Source organism: Lactuca serriola, chromosome 1 (assembly GCF_051521515.1).
Source record: "Lactuca serriola cultivar US96UC23 chromosome 1, Lser_US96UC23_V15, whole genome shotgun sequence".
Taxonomy (NCBI): Eukaryota; Viridiplantae; Streptophyta; class Magnoliopsida; order Asterales; family Asteraceae; genus Lactuca; species Lactuca serriola.
This window is the reverse complement of record NC_136408.1, coordinates 29,911,624-29,929,064: the sequence shown is the minus strand read 5'-3', so window position 1 is coordinate 29,929,064 and position 17,441 is coordinate 29,911,624. Positions and strand designations below refer to the sequence as shown.

General features: G+C 34.8%; 1 protein-coding gene across 1 annotated transcript; it reads right to left on the bottom strand.

Moving 5' to 3' along the window:
* Positions 1–1,505: 1,505 nt before the first annotated feature.
* LOC145067876 (pumilio homolog 12-like) lies at positions 1,506–4,171 on the bottom strand. Its single transcript, XM_079014915.1, has 5 exons — positions 2,954–4,171; positions 2,705–2,867; positions 2,431–2,594; positions 2,082–2,340; positions 1,506–1,993 (listed from the first exon to the last, which is right to left on the bottom strand). Exons 1-5 carry the CDS (start codon positions 3,910–3,912, stop codon positions 1,871–1,873), a joined length of 1,668 nt encoding a protein of 555 aa, XP_078871041.1. The 5' UTR covers positions 3,913–4,171; the 3' UTR covers positions 1,506–1,870.
* Positions 4,172–17,441: the final 13,270 nt, after the last annotated feature.

Here is a 17,441-nt window from a genome sequence, read left to right as displayed (position 1 = left end):
AAAACGAACCGAATCAAAGCCACCCGCGTTGACGTCTTCTCGTCCATTTATTCCGCTCCTCCGGTTAGTCTCTCTCTACCTTAGAACAAGCCTGATCAAGAAAAATCAAGGTTGCTGTTGAGATGTTTCAGCTCGCGCTAAAAAAAATCCACACCCCCTTAAACCGAACCCGGTTCCCGCTGCATCTGCCCCGGAACGAAGGGCTACAATTTTCTTAAAATTGACTCTCAAATTGGCCGCCCTACGCCTTCACGAGCCCTAAGCTTTGATACCAAGTGTAAGATATTAAATTGGTAATGCCTTGACGCCTAAGACCAAACAAAGGAGGAATAGGAAAAACTGTGATAAATGATTTTATTGCTATAGATCTCTCTCTAAACTAACGAATACATGTCATTATTTATACTAATGAAAGCAATAACCTAAACCAATACTAATACTTATTAATCAAGCAACCAACTTCCTAATCTAAATCAAATACTTAAAAAAAAAAAGGTTTCGCAAAGTACTCATGCACTCATAAATCTGATTAACCCAACATGTAACACATTTTGTGTTAGACTTTGGTTGGAGTAGAATACTTTGAAAATGTCCAATTTGATCAAAATTTGACAAATGATTTAGAAAAATTGACCATCAAAATGTGGTGGGTGTTACTATTTAGTCATGTAATTTTTAGTTGTGCAAAATTGCACAAATGTGATGATTTGAGTGGTGCTACTATCATTTTGAACATTCAATTAGTCTATGTGGCCTGACATGTAGGTCAACAGTCCAATTTTATACATGCGGTGTTGACATGACGTCCTCTTTCGATATATCAGTTCTTATCATAGTCTTTTTCGTTAGATCGTTTTCCACCAATAGTGGATTGTATTGATTAGTCGGGGCCACTTCTAGTGGAGCACCACCTATTTTACGAGATATATATGTACTACAATTGAGACTTTCCTAAGAACATTTTTCCGATGTTTCACATGAGTCTAATCGACAATCTCTATAACATGTTGCAACAATAGATGTTGGAAAGATAAATTGATATTAAATATTGTCTTACATTTTACCCAATATAATGAACTAGAGAAATTTATATCCAACCTATTTAATAGAATCCTAATATTTTGAGTTTCACAATTACCGACTGTCATGATCCATTAAAACTTAAAACAAAATATTTAGTTAGACTTGAAGTCATGTTTTTTCTTAGAGAAATAATATCAAACAACCTTTTATTGACTTTTTTAATATCATAAATAGAACTTATAAAAAGCCCATGACTTATTTTTCTTAATTTCATTTCACGAATAACAGATATCAGATTTCACAGTACGGATTCCATCTCCGGCATTACATGTCATTTCTCAAAAGGCAGATGACAAAAAAAAAAAAAAAAAAAAAAAGATTCCACATATGTTATTAGAGGATTCTTACAAAATACATTTCAAAGATATCATGGGTAAAATCCTCTACTCCAACTAAAACCCCGTTTTTACTTTCCCGTTAAATAGACTACTTAATTTTGCATATAGTTTACCAACTCGTAGATGACATGTGTAAAATGACCAATTTCACATATAATATCTATAGTATTTGATGGATATCAATAAGAAAACAAAAACTTTCCTACAAACATCAATTCATTGTTACACACTGTACTTTTGACCCTTCAAGATTCGAACACTTGCTACAAAAATTAACATAGTCCACAATGTTCACCAACTTTTTCTCATGCCCTAAATTCCTAACCTTGTAAATTAACTTTTTAGAAGACAACAACTCACGAAACAACATCACACAGACACATACTTAATTGCCTATAATTCGTGGATTAACAACAAATAATCACAAACAAACTATCCATCCATTTAACTTACCCTTTCTTCATCACCTTCTTCTTCTCCAATTTTTCCAATATCTTTTTACCATACAGATTACTCCTCATTGACGACATGTTCTTCGAAATTAGCCCACGCAAACAGTCCTGTGCGAAACCCTAACCTCACCATGAACAACAGAAGATCAATTTTGGCGTTCGATTTGAGCTACTAATCAGTAATTTAACAACAAAAGCATGAACAAACCTTGGAAACTTTTAGGGCAGATTGGATAACGAAATTGGCATAGGGGTCTATTAGAAGCAAAGAGGAATTAGGGCTTCTGATTAGTTCCAGAATGATTTGTGTCGATACATCTTCTCCAGATTCATTCAGACATTTCTCTACAACATTGCTACCGTATTTATTGCAGGAAAGTGACGCGAAATTCCCTTGAAGTTGTCTCACAAGCATTGAAGTGAACACCGGAATGTTCAGTCCCACCATGTGTTGCAGAACGTAATTCCTAAATTCAGTAACACCAATCATCTTAATCCATTAAATGATAAAGATAAAAGACAATGTTGGTTTAAAGGATTAATTTAGAGATACAAACCCGAAAGGATCTTCAGCCAGATGAACCGAATTGGCCATAATCTCAGCGACTAATCGTGTTCTAAGTTCTCCACGAGAGTGTTCTACACATGCTTGAAGCACACAGCATCCACTTCTATCTGTTGCTACTTTATAGCACTCATTTGCTATCTCAGTAAGAATCGGCTGACAAAAATAATGGCGAAAATTACTCTCATTTATTGAGTCTTAGTTACAAATTAGCATATAATGATAATGATAATGAGTTACAAATTATATGATAATGATTATGGTACCTTGATAATATCGCTATGGAAATGAATCAGGCAAAACTGAATAACGTGATGACCGTTTGGATCATTGGCCAATAAGGTGGCGCCACGGTGTAGTGCGTTCATTATCAGCTTAACCTGAAATGGATCTTTCAAGTTTTCCAACAACTTTTGCACTGCTCTTGTTCTATAGAATTAGCAAATGAAGAAATATCATTACATGATGTGGAGTTAATGAAAGAAATCGAAGAAGATTAAAGTAATTGAACATACCCATGTGGATTCATACAGACGAGGATGATATTGGTTGGGATCTTGGTTAGTGAAAGAAGTATTTTCATTTTCTGATCATTGTTACACAGAGTGACGAGTTTTTGGACTACATAATTCCCAAATTGATCTTTCATTAGATCAGTAATGGAGTCGACCAGCTCGGAGAAAACCATTTCCACTTCTTCCGTTGTTGGTGTTTCGAACATGGCTTGTAGTATTCTGCAACCATTTTGATCCTTAGCCAGGGCATAAATCCTTCCTCTCAGTTGTTTCAAAGACGACGACGAACTCAGAAACTGATGGGTTTGAAAGGGAACCCTATAAAGATGATTGTTGTTATAATAAGGAGTAAGGTGTTCATCTGACCACTGAAATTTCAGTTTGCCATTGAGAGGAAGAAATGGTTTATCGGAATTGGCAGCAGCATGGTTTGATGAACATTTGGGGAAGGAATCGAGTTGCTGAGTTGAGTAAAGGAATTTCTTGGAGCTCAAGGGAGACTTTTGGTCAAAGTCAAATCCAGAAGAACAATGCCTCTGCAAATCATTCGCATCGTTGAAAAGCTGCTGCTGCTGTTGATGACGACGAGGTTCCACCGGAAAGTGATTGGTAAAGCCCTCATCGGAATGCATCAGTCGAGGACTACCAATGGGGTGAGCAAAACCCTCGCCGACGCCAACGGAAGAGCTGATTTGACTGCCGAGAGACCTCGGGAGGAACGGCTGACGGTCGGTGTACTTCGCCGGCGAAATATTCAGTAGTGAAAAGACATTTGATAAGCTCTGATCGACGTCAATCGAAGCAGGTAGGTTAAAAGTCATCTTTTGGTCTTCAGACGCCGAAAAACAGTGGGCGTCGGACACAAACGACGGCGGCAATGATCGAAACGGAACCCCATTTGTGAGATACTGCTGGTGCTTCGGGATTTGCATCATCTGTGCGTTTCTTTGATGCTCCATTGGCTCAAAATCGACGAAAAGAACGAGGTTTCAGAGTCTTGGAATGAGGGTTTTAATGGGGTTTTGAGAAATTTCAATTTGGTATAAGATTAAGATAGTGCGTAGTCGATGATTTGGGGAGATGAAGCAGAATCGGAAGGGAATGGCTGTATCGTATTATAATTATAATATATTCATATATAAATGATTGATTGGGTATGATTCTAGAGAGAGAAAGAAGGGGTTTTAGAGAGAGAAAGAGAAATGCATGCAATATATGGAAAGATTTGTTGAAGCGTGAAGGGGAAGGTATAACGAACGGGGGTTTCTTTCATCCAAAAACTGCAACCTGCCGTTATGTAGTGGGCTGGGGGTGTGAGTCTACCATCTTATAGTGTGGGTCCCACCACACAAAGAAAATTCTTCCATTTTTTTTTTATCTTCATAAATCATATTTGTAAACTAATTAATTTAAAAAAAAAAAACAATATCATAAATTTATAAACTTGTATAAGATTGCAAAAGGGTTAAACATCATTTCCAAATTTCGATTAAATGGAAACATTAGATTACAATGTCTTTAGCATAAAGAAAATAATGTTTACACTAACAGAGCAAAAATATTTAAGCAACTCAAACCTCTTAATTAACCAATTATATAAAATGTGGCATCCCTATGTCGCAAACTAATTTACTCGGTAGACAGACAACTCATCAATAAGACAATAAACCTCTCATCCAAAAATGTACCCTATGGTTTAGAAAAGACACTACACGTTCGATTTGTTTGTTGTCAAAAACTGCAACATTTTTATTTTGGGCAAGTCTTTAAAGTAATTTTGTATTGTGGCTCACACATTTTTCCCGTATTAACGAGTATTTTAATAGTTTGTAAAAGGCTACACAACAATGTTTCATAATTTCAAATAATATGTTTTTTGTTACAAAATACCGTAATATTATTCTAAAAAAATATCCAAATAACGTAACTGATATTACCATCCTACTTGCATGTCAAATGACTATTTTTTAGTCATTTTATCCGATTGACCAATTAACCATTTACAAAGTAATATTTTCAAAATAGAGATAACCTTCAACAATTTCTTTACAAAAGACGAAAACAACATATTTAAGTTTATAGTTTAAACAAACATCATTGTATACATCTAATGGTAGTGAGTAAGGTTGTATTATTGTAGTTTTGTACTTCAATATATTTTAATGCCCTAAGATTCATAAATTTTGATTGTTGGATGTTCTGATAGTAAAATTTTCATCTTGAAAATTACAAGTACAATATATTTTTAGTAGTTAATATAATACATATAAAAAAAATATACACAAAAAATAATTTCTTTACTAGTAATATGAATCATAAATACGTCCTAACAAAATAAAATATTGGAAATTTTAATTTAGTGCTCGACTGTTCAAGGGAAAAATTGTGAACTATAGCCGTTCTCGAAAGCCAAAGATTTTTCCGGTTTCATTAACCGAATGAAACTTTTTGAAGATAATCATTATTGTTCGTCGGTTTTAAGTTGTATTTCAGTTTAAGATATTTTGAGCACTTGGTAACCATGTTACTTTTTTATCTCTTAAATGTTTACATGTATTTAAAAAACTAAAAATAAAATAAAATCCATGCTATTATTGCTCCAGAATTTAAGAGAATTATAGATAAAATTAACTATGAAAATGTTGGCTTTGTAATCATTTGGTCATTCAACGTCAAATTCTAAAAACCTTAAAGTATCAAAATTGTGTCCACTTATCACTAAGACAAGTTATAACATGACGTCCATATGGTATTAACATGACGTCCACCTGTAAAAGATTTTATAATTTTTTTTTTTTAAAATTAACTTCATTATTATTATTATTATTAATCCCAAAATTACCACCATCAGTCCATCACGACCACTACCACCATTGTCCACAGCCATTTAATTTTGCAAATGTAGATCTTTACTTGTCATTATTGTTCAAAGAAAATCAATAACACATACTAAAACTATTTCATAACAAAGAAGGATAATCTTTTTATATTTCACACTATGTTTATGTTTATCATGTTCATCCAAACCATAAACATATATGTAGTTTTGATGGTTTATTTATTTAAATACTCAAACCCTAAGAATTTGATGATATACAAAACTTGTGATAACAATCTAAACATATAACATATCTAAAACCCAAATGGAGACAACTTTAGTATATTAATGTTTAAATTAGTACCTTTAATATTCAACTTTAGTATATAAAATATCTAAAGCCAATACTTTGAGATTTTATCAATAATCAAATTTAATAATAACCATAATTTGGAGGAAAAAAATAGTATACCTAGAACACCACAGGAAAAAAACATCCAATCCAATCCATGTGGGCAGTCTGCCACCCGCCACTCCTGTAAAAAAGCAAATATTGGTACTATGCCTTATGCCTGCGCATATTATCTCCGTATTCCGTACTCTACAAAGGCAATTCCCACGAACAAGGATTTTATGGATTCAGGCTTTACCACATTCCTCTGAGTCTGCGATGCCATGCTTTATCCAATGGACCGATACCTTCTTATTATTATTATTTTTTTTTTTTGAAAGAGTTAAAATTTGTAAAACTTATACACATAATCAGTTGCAGGCTAATAAAATTAACAGTTTTTGGAAATTAATTAACTATAAATATATTTGGGAATTTTAGAATAGCTTGGCTTTATGTTGTGTCTTCTTCCAATGTAGTGTCCTTATCTTTTTAAAAAAAGATTAAATTTAAAAAATATTATAAATGTAAAAAAGGAGGCAAGGCTTCACAGTTCCGACCACTATTTTTAGCATACATTACCCAGTGCTTTTAAAAGTTGTTTTGTATTTTCTCTAAAATTAATATTGATATAGAGATTAAAAAAAAATAAAAAACGATTGTTATATGAATAAAGGCAGATTTTTTTTAAAACAACAAATAAAATTATATTAAAAGGCCTAGGCCATATCAACTAACTAGTTGGAATTTACAACAAATAAAATTATAATAAAACAATTTCAATTCTGCCACGACTTTTTCAATCATGCAATCAATTCAGATATGGTTATTTGAGACGCATTCTATCTAAGCAGGTATTGAGAAAAACTAACAAACTCTAGTATAATTTCTTTTACCTAAATTAGTTAATCAAAACAAGTTTTTTGAATTAACCCTAACTTTTTACTGTTCAATTAAACAAACTTTTAATTAAATCAGAAAAACAGTTTTATGTTCTGTGTAAAATTCCTAGCAATACACAATTCTTTTCACAATCTTGGAAGCGTAACAATATGATTTTTTTTCCAGTTTATATCAAAGTTAAATCCTTAACACGGAACCAATATGATACTTGTTACATTACCAGTTGACAAGAACAACTCCAGATTCTATTAACTGATTAAATGAAATGATAAAACCTTAGCTAGATGTTCAGACTAACAAGAATTTAAAATCAAACATTCATCAAGTTTGAAACTCAATAATCATGATAGAAACACAAAAAGAAAACCAGATCTGAATAATAATCACATAAAAAATACTAGTCTCTACAGAACCGAAAACTAAGGTTTAGCCAGACATGGTCAAAAATGAAACTAAGCTAAATAAAAGAAACATTTACTGATAATTCTAGATAAACTAAATGTGTGAGATGATTCACAGCTTCAGATCTCCAGGAGTCGCTGAAAGGTATCAGAAATCGCCTTTAGAAATGATTTTTGTTGTCTGGAACCATCTAACCTTCTAATATGATGATAAAGGTTGTATTTATATGCGAGATGGAAGCTTCTGGAGAAAGAAAGAAAAAATGTGATTGCAGATGTCAGATATGCGATCGCATAAAATGTGATTTTTTTCCAGATTTGCCCCTAAATGATGTTGTATGCTATTTATGAAGCTTTTGAGGTTGCAACACAAAATGCAATCGTAGAAAGCCTTTATATGATTGCAGATTTGAGGGTTTTTTTTCCAGGATTACGTTTGAATGAAGTACGAAGCCATTTCTGAACTTTTTGGGACTCCGACATGTTTATGTGATTGCAGAAAAAAAAATGCGATCACTTCTACGATCGCATTTTTGGCTTACGAGACCGTAGATGTCGTGTAACATTCGTAAAATTCTTGAAAATTTTAAACTTTTAAAATAAACCCAAAACCATCATTGTTTACAAATTGTTTTCAAAATAAGTTTCACATCAAAGAAATCCCAAAATCGTAAAACAAAATATGAGGAGGTGCACGATCACGCCTTCGCCTTCCCGCGATCCTCTGAAGTACCTGAAAAATAATCCAAAACTGTAAGCCCAAAGCTTAGTGCAAATAGCACAAATATCATAACAACATGTAATGGGCCCACAACTTAACAGACTAGATTACCCCTGAGCCCACAACATAATTTTGGTTTACCCTCAGCCCACATCTTATGTCTGGCTTGCTTCCCGGCCTGATTAGTCCTTGGATTGAATACCGCTAAGCCCTCAATACGAGTCTGGCATGCCCTTCCCGGCCCTCAGCTCCTATCTGGAATACTCATGACTAGGGATGAGATTTAGAATCGGAAAACCGGACCGGAACCGGAACCGTTAGAACCGAAATATATAGAACCGGTTCCGGTTCCGGGTTTAAAAATTGGCTTTATCCGGGTTCCGGGTACTCCGGGTTTAGGTCCATTGGGTCCGAGTAAACCGGGTCTAAAAACCGGAACCAATGTTTGGAACCGGAACCACTTTTAGGGCCGGAACCGGTTTTTGTGAAACGTTTAAAAGATGCATATCTCATCCGTTTCAACTCCGATTGATATGCGGTTTTTTCCAACATGTAGTTTAGAGTTTGTACATGATTTTAGACTATAAATTTGCCATTTTTAGTATTATATTCATTGACTTACAGTCCTCCAAAATCGAGATATCAAAGCTGGAAGTTTTTAGTTTTTCAGTTTTTTTGTATTCGGTGAAAGTTTTAAAACATGCATATCTAATTCGTTTGAAGTCGGATTGACATGTGGTTTTTTCCAACTTGTAGTTTACAGTTTGTACATGATTTTAGACTATAATTTTGTCATTTTTGGTTTAACATTCAATGATTTACTGCCCTCCGAAGTCGGGATATCAAAACTAAGAATTTTCAACTTTTCAACTATTTGTTTTTGTACTTTGTGTTATGTGAAAATATTAACACATGAAAATCTCATTCGTTTAAAGTCGGATTGACATGCGGTTATTTCCAGAGTGTATTTTAGAGTTTTATACATGATTTTAGACTATAATTTTGTTAATTTTGGTTTCATATTCAATGAGTTACAGTCACCCAAATTCGGGATATAAATATAAAAATTTTCAAAGTTCAACCCACTAAGTAGTAAGGAATTACAAAAAAATTCCGGTTTTTTCGGGTTTTTTGGTTCTAAACCCACTTTATCCGGTTCTAACCTACTCACTTTGATGTTTTTGGGTTTTCCGATTCTAGACCCACTTTACCCAGAACTGTACCCGGAACAGAACCGTAATCGGTTCCTATATACCGGTCCGGTTTTCGGTTCTACAAAATCCCGTTAACCGGTTCCGGGTTTTCCGGGTCCGGGTCCATCCGGTCTGGGTTTGGACCCACTTTCATCCCTACTCATGACTCCTCAGTATGAGTCTGGCATGCCCTCCCTGACCCTCAGCTCATATCTGGCATACTCCAAGGTTTGTTGGCTACAACACAGAGCAGTACAACCTCAACCCAACCTACACAATATGTCAACATATATATCATATAATATCATATACAGATAAATAGACTGTATCACAGGCAGTCCTATAGATTTATCAAACTAGCATATCAAGACTAGCATGCATATGTATACCATACTCAACATATCAATAATGTCAGGTTATCAAACCAAATAGGCCGGCCTTGGTACCTTCGACCCGAAAGTACAGTGAGGAAAACTCACCTCACAAGTAGCTGAACTGATAAGATCTAACTTCGAATCTCAGCTCCCGAATCAAAGCCTACAACCATCATGACCAACCCATCAAATCTCAAAATACCCAAAATGCCCTCAAAAGTCCAATTTGGTCAACCATGGTCAAAGTCAAAGTCAATGGTCAAGTTCAACAGTCTATGGTCAAAGTCAAAGTCAATGGTCAAGTTCAACAGTCCATGTTGACCTAACTCGTCGAGAGCACCTTATGAACTCGTCGAGTTTTACATTACTCAGAAAGTCGGGGAAAACTGTAACGTCCCAATTATATAACCCCAAAAAAATTTTGTTTTTAAAACATTAAATTAAACCATGAAATCAATCATCATATTCTAAAACCAAGAATCGCATGTCTCAAAAAGTCAAAGAAAATATATGAAATCAACTGATGTCAAAACATATCAAAAATATCCGAATAAAACTCCCAAGATAAACTGAAGCTGTGGTGTGTGCCATGTCATCATCCCGAGCTCTTCCCCTTACTAGTGGAAGTACCTGAAACCAAAACTAAAACTGTAAGCGCAAAGCATAGTGAGCTCCCCCAAACTACCACATACCATACAACAACATATAAAGCAACTACTGGGCCTTGCCCACTGCATCGGACTGAAGTCCGGAAACTGCATCGGCCGAAGTCCGGGACTAACTAGGGCCTTGCCCTCTGCATCGGACCGAAGTCCAGAAATTGCATCAGACTGAAGTCCGAAAACTGAGTGAACATAGCATTGGATAAACATAACTACAAGCATAAACAAATATATTGCATACTGCATCGGACCAAAGTCCGGAACACATAACACAAATACATGCTTGAATCACAAATACATCAAGAACACTAAACTACTGCATTAGATCGAAGTCCAGAACTACTGCTAACTAAGCGGACCGACATTGTGGCCGTAGACCCGTTCCTACTGGAAGGAAACTCACCTCGTAACGTTGGCTGTTGAGATGCTAAATCTGAAACTGGCTGACTGCTGCTCCGGAACTTCCCGGCTACAAATCCCATAAACACTAAATCAGATACTGATAATTGTTCCACTACAAGAAATTTGGGTGTTTACCCACACACGTTATGTGTGGGTAAATGCCTTATATGTTTTGGTAATTGTTTTTACTCACACATAAATTAAATGTCGCTATGTGTTGGCTCATGTCTGTAGATAAAGATCGTTACCTACACATTGGTTATGTGTGGGTATAGAACGAGCTATACCTACACATTAATGTGTGGATAAAACTAGTAAGTATGTGGATAAAAGTATTGCAATTTTTTGTGATGGTTGATGACATGTCTAATGACATGGACAATGATGTGGACTACATATGTGATGTGTCAAGTTACATGGCATGTTACCCACAAAGAGCGGGTGAAACGTATCATAACATATTTGTGGGTAAACATACTTTTATGTGTAGGTATTGGTTTTGATATGTGTAGATAAAAAATATAGTTAATACAAATATTACTATTAATATTATAATTAAAATACAGTAGATGGATGAACTAAGCTAATACACAAATTAATATTAATATTGAAAAGTAATACATAATTCCTTAGTAGAAACATTACATCATCCAACTTTAACCTACCCTGTCAAAACATAAATATAACCTAATAATAATGTCGTTAAAACAATTTTAACAGTTGCTTCTACCATATCTTCATCAGCTTTTCTCAAGTCGAGCTACCCACATATTTACTTGAACAACACCCTGCAAATAGATTAAATCATGTATTTATAGGAGACCTGAACCATACACGGAGAGTAAGTGTTATGGCTAGTTGGAGGATAAAATTGTTGGTCATCCTTGTAGATGGTTGAACTAAGCTTGCTTGGTTCTAAGAGACCATGGTTATGCTGTTTCACTATTGTAAACTGGATTTCCTTAATTTTCATCCTTGCTTCTTTCTGTTTTGCAGTCTATTCCAAAGAAAAAAGACCGGTAAAAACAACACGTATTTCACAGCATTATATGTGAACTGAGCTCGGTACCATGGGAAAATTAATACCGACCTGGTTTTGAATGTTTAGGACCCCTAAAATCCTGCTTTTCAGATGACCCCTATGTATCTTGATGTGAGATGAATCTTTTCCTAAGCCCTTTTGCCCCTGCAATTAAAATAATAGAATTAATTTATTAATAAACAACTAAAAATTAAGATGGAAAACAATACAATACAAACATTAAGCAACAAATATCAAGTGAGATAGCAACAAATGAACTTTGTATTGCATATGCAATGAAAAGTCCATTTCAAATTCTAGAACTGTACCTTACTCCAAAAAACCAAAAAATAAATGATAGAAAATTATGTACCTTACTCCAAAAAACCAAAAATAAATGAACATCATGCACATTGTTCAAACATTTTTTTTCCTTTTCGCTCCTGGACAAAGCTAGTTCAAATTCTTCCTGCACGTATATACGTAATCAAAATTTGTGTTATACTTGAACAAATGACATTAAGTATAATGATATTTCTGCAAAATAAAGTGAAAAATAAAGCATTGAACATAAAAGTAACAATTATAATGGAAAGTGGAAAATATTTGTAGTAACTATATTAGATGTAAAAATTAGGTTTTCATACATAAACTTCTACAAACAGATGAACAAAATGATTCACTAAGACAGTTTTATATTTTTAGTAACAATTTTACTTTGGTTACCAATAGAATGTAAAGAAAGCTATTCATAATTTGCTCTACATTTGGTCCAACATAACAGTGGAAATTGGTACCTGAATATAATATTAAAAAAAAAAACATTTTCATCAACAATACACTTCTAGGCGATGCTAAATCAGAAGTATATATATCAGTATGAATTAAATCTAAATGATACCTTGATTCCCTAATGTGTACGAAACATAGAATTTAAAATATACAAGTGGTTTAGCAACAAACAAGAGCCAATCAAGATCTTTAATTTTTAACGAAAATCAAAAGAATACAAATATTCAATTAGGAGATTTAAATGATGATATTATAAGAAGATAGATAGGGAAAGAAAGAGTGGAAAACTAGAAGGTAAAAAATCGAACACACGTATAACAATAGAGAAAGAGATATCAAGAGACATGGTTAGTCGTGGGAGACAGGGCAACATAGGTAGTAGGCAAAAGAGTCGAAAGAATCGTGGAGCGGGGCTATGGGAGGCATGGAGATTTTAGGTTTTATGAGTGTGGAATAGTGGAATTTAAAATTTTGGAAAATTCAAATTTGGTGGGAGCAATTATGAAATTTAAAAAAAGGCGGAGGCGAGATCTAAATTTAGTGGAAGCCAAAATTAAAATTGAAATACAAAAGGTCTTGTAATCTAATTTATTTTAGAATTAATATGTAATTTTTTTCAATTGATACACATAATACAATTTTATATGAGATGAGTGGATACCTAAATTTCTATATCATTTTGTAAAATAAGATAATTTTTGTTTACGTTATTTAACTAAAAATTTATGAATAAATATTATGCGTTAGCCAAACTAATAGTTACTTACACTTATTAAGTTTAAAATATATATAGCTACTTTACCCACACATTAATAACAAATACAACATGTGTGGATATATAACATGCCACATCATTCTCATAAAAAAAAAGTAAAAAAATTGTTTACCATAAATAACTACACATTTTTATATATATATAAATTATATGTCGGTAAAACTTAACAAATTACCCACACATATATAAATTTTTATTTTTGTGTAGGTAATGTGTACTCACACAGTGACGGAAGTTATTATATGTGTAGGTAATTGATCTCGCTAACAATCACCAATGTTTTAGAAAAAAAATTGTAGCAAAATAAAGTGTTCATAAAACATATTATCTACACATATTAAATGTTGACTGCTATTAAAAAACTAATATTTTCAATTACCCACATATTTCAAAAAATGTGTAGGTATATACCCACACATTAACATGTGTAGGTAAAATATGTGTGGATAAAGACCTAAAATTCTTGTAGTGTTCTCAGGGTAAAATGACTATTTTACCCTTGGTCAAAGTCAACATCTTGGTAAAAGTCAACTTTCAGTTGACCGGACTCGCCGAGTTGGGCCGCCAACTCGCCGAGTCCCTAAAACCTTTTCTGATCCTCTACCCGCTTCAACTCGTCGAGTTTGGCAAAAACTCGACGAGTTCTTCTTCCATACTAACATCAAATCTAACTTCATCCGACTCGCCGAGTTGTATGAACAAGTTGTCGAGTTGTATGAACAACTCGTCGAGTTCTCCTTCATCATATGAACACGTCTAGACTGTGACTCGACGAGTTGTATGAACAACTCGTCGAGTTCCATGGATGCCATTACTATACAGTCGATTCCAGTCAATTTCATTGCATCCAATTCATAGATCTGGGCTTCTAGGGTTGGTTTTACATGTAAAGTTTCCAACTTTACATACATGCACACGAGAATGGGGCTAAAACACCAAAATCATCCAACAATATGCACTTAGGGTTTGGAACAAGGCTATATTTGCATAAAGGTAGCTACATTGAGCTCCTAGAGCTCAATAACATCCAGATCTATGGTCTCCATCCTAAGGAGAGTTCAATTCTCGAGTTTGAATCATATAAAGTTCCAAGAGAACCATAAACAAGCATAAAAGAGGGTTTAATGGAAGAATAAGCAAGGTAATAACTTTATTACCAGAATGTGTAGCAAATGGAAGCTAGATTCTGGATCTCCTCTCTCTTCTATCGGTCTTCTTTCCTCCTTTCTTTTCTACAACTTCCAAGCTAACACAAAACACTTAAGCTCAACAATGGGGACTAGGGTTTACAGAGAAATGCTCTAGAGGTGCTAGTGGCTGGGGTGGGAGGCTATAATGACGTTTAAATAGGGTGCAAACCCTGGGATTTAGGGTTTCATCCAGACTGGCGGACTCGCCGAGTTCGAGATACGAACTCGTCGAGTCGCCCACTAAAGACGCGTGCAAATCCCGTCTCTACTCGACGAGTCGGGCTACTGACTCGTCGAGTTCCTCTTAAGAAAAGGAAAAAAATACTATATTTAATTTACATACCATAAATGGGCATTACAGAACCCTAGCTAACTCGCCGAGTTGGCTTGACAGCTCGCCAAGTTTTTCCCAGCCTAACACATTCAAATGATTATGCGATTCCAGGGACTCTAAGGCTCAGATCTGAACTCCAAATGTGTCTAAAAGGATAAAGTTTCCAACTTTATCCTTTGGGGCTACTCCAAATGCTCAAAAACCCTTCCACAATGCTTGAAAACTCAAAGGCTTAACCATTAAGCACAAAATTCTTGAGATATGGAACCCAACTTTTCCAGAAGAGAATCTAGACTCAAAAATAGCCCAAAGTTTGGTGCTTTATAGACATGAATGTCCAATGCATGTCTTGAACCCAAAATGGTTCAAAAAAGAGAAATATGACCTAAACTCCATCTATGGCATCAAAGCTTAGCTAAAGACCAGATCTAACTCACTTTAAGGTCACCTTGACCTGGAGATTCATAAAGTTGCAAACTTTATGAAGTCCATCCATTGCAACGTCCAAGAATAAAGAGAAAAAAGGGACAAAAATCATGATCTAGCTACATAGCTAGATAAAAGATCGGATTTTGAATACTTACAATGGTCCAAAAGAGTGCCAAACTAAAGATGAGAGCTTAGCTTGCTAGATCCTTGCCTCCTTCTCCCAATCTTCTCCTTCTTTTGCTTTAAAATGCCACACTAACTCACAATATGAGATGTAATGAAGATTAGGGTTTACAAAGCTAATAATAGGGTTTGGAGGCTGGTAAAAGATCAGCCTCAAGGATTAAGGAGGTTATATAGGATGCAAACCCTAAAATTTAGGGTTTCTCAACCAGCCACTAACTCGTCAAGTTTTCCTCACCAACTCGTCGAGTTGGTCCAAAAAGATGCATGACCCAAAAGCCTTCAATACGTTGAGTTGAGGCCATCAACTCGCCGAGTTCCAAGGGAAACTTGCCTTTTAAGGAATAAATCGCATACCAGGAAATCAGGATATTACATTTGGCCTTTTTCACACACACAAAAGTCGTCCAAAATTTTGTCTAGTTTCTGGAACATTTTGAATCTCGTCAATTTGAGTTACAAGTAATGAGATATGGTCAAAATACTGATAGGGGATCAAAGCTGCCAACAACATCCTTTAGGCTTTAGAATGTAGCAATTTGTCTTCGTATGATCAATTCAATAGAAATTTTCTTGACCAAAACATCTTCCAATAATTCTTCATAAGCCTTAATAATTTCCAAGCTTCATTTTAACTCCAATGCTCCATCAAACGCATCTAAAGCTGCTCCCAAAGTACTGCTCCACTAGAACTATCTGAAAACGACACAAAAATGCGAGCAGTATGGAAATTCTGATAAAAGACATGAGTTGAACATTATTTAAAATGATGACATGCAAATGTACAAAATATGATGCTAAATGCTTATAAAAACTACCCTAAAAGATGCATAAAATGACACTTATCAGTAAGAGGCTGGTTGATTCCTAAGATTTTGAATACTAAAGATTACTTTTGACCATAGGCACTCGTTTTCATTCTTTAGTCTCCATCACCATTTTGTAAGTATGGTCACATTTTGAGCTTTAAGAGCACCAACCCCAAGACCACTTTCTTTTTTATCTGCCACTACTTTTGCCCATTTAACCCAATGAATCTTGTTTTTCATGTCCGTGCCACCCCATAAAAATCTCATCCTCATCCTTTCTAATGTATCCAATATTCCATGTGGAGCGTTAAATAAATATCAGTAGTAAGTAGGCAAGCTCCCTAATACCGATTTAATCAAAGTCAATTGTCCTCTGAATGACAATGCGTTTGCTTTCCGATTTGACAAATTTGATTGAAATTTCTCCACGATAGGCTTCCAATTATTATTCAGCAACATATTGGCTCCAATCGGAACCCCAATGTATGAAAAGGGGAAAGAGCTTTTCAAACATCCAATAATTTGGGCCATATCATGGAGTTTAGAATCTGAAGTTCGTATGCCAAATAATCGAGATTTGTGATAATTTACTTTGAGGTCGGAGGAGATTTCAAAGCATTTTAGAATGCGCGATAAGTTCTTTATGCTACCCATATCCCAGTTTCCTGCGAAGATGGCGTCATCCGCGTAAAACTTATGTGAAACTATTGGCCCACCACGAGGTAGTTTTACTCCTTGAATTAAGGATTTATCACATGTGTCTTGGATAGATACGTGTAGTCCCTCCATGTCAAGGATGAATAGAAAGGTGAAAGTGGGTCCTCTTGCCTCACTCCCCTTGTGATTGGAAATTCTTTAGTGGCTGCTCCATTAACCAAGATCGAAGATCTAGCTGAAGAGAGACATTCGTTGATCCATCTCCTCTATTTACTTCCAAACCCCATTTGCTCCATCACCGAATCTAAATACCCCAAATTAACTGTATCAAATGACTTTTCAAAATCTACTTTGAACAAAACATTTGTTTCTTGTGATTCTTATCCTACATAACAAATTCATTTATAACTAGCATACCATCAACAATGTTCCT

Coding starts and splice junctions, on each gene's coding strand:
- LOC145067876 (XM_079014915.1), bottom strand. CDS start 3,912: ATGGAGCATCAAAGAAACGCACAGATGATGCAAATCCCGAAGCACCAG. Junction 2,595..2,704: donor TCCATAGCGATATTATCAAG/GTACCATAATCA, acceptor TATTTTTGTCAG/CCGATTCTTACTGAGATAGC. Junction 2,341..2,430: donor CTGGCTGAAGATCCTTTCGG/GTTTGTATCTCT, acceptor TACTGAATTTAG/GAATTACGTTCTGCAACACA.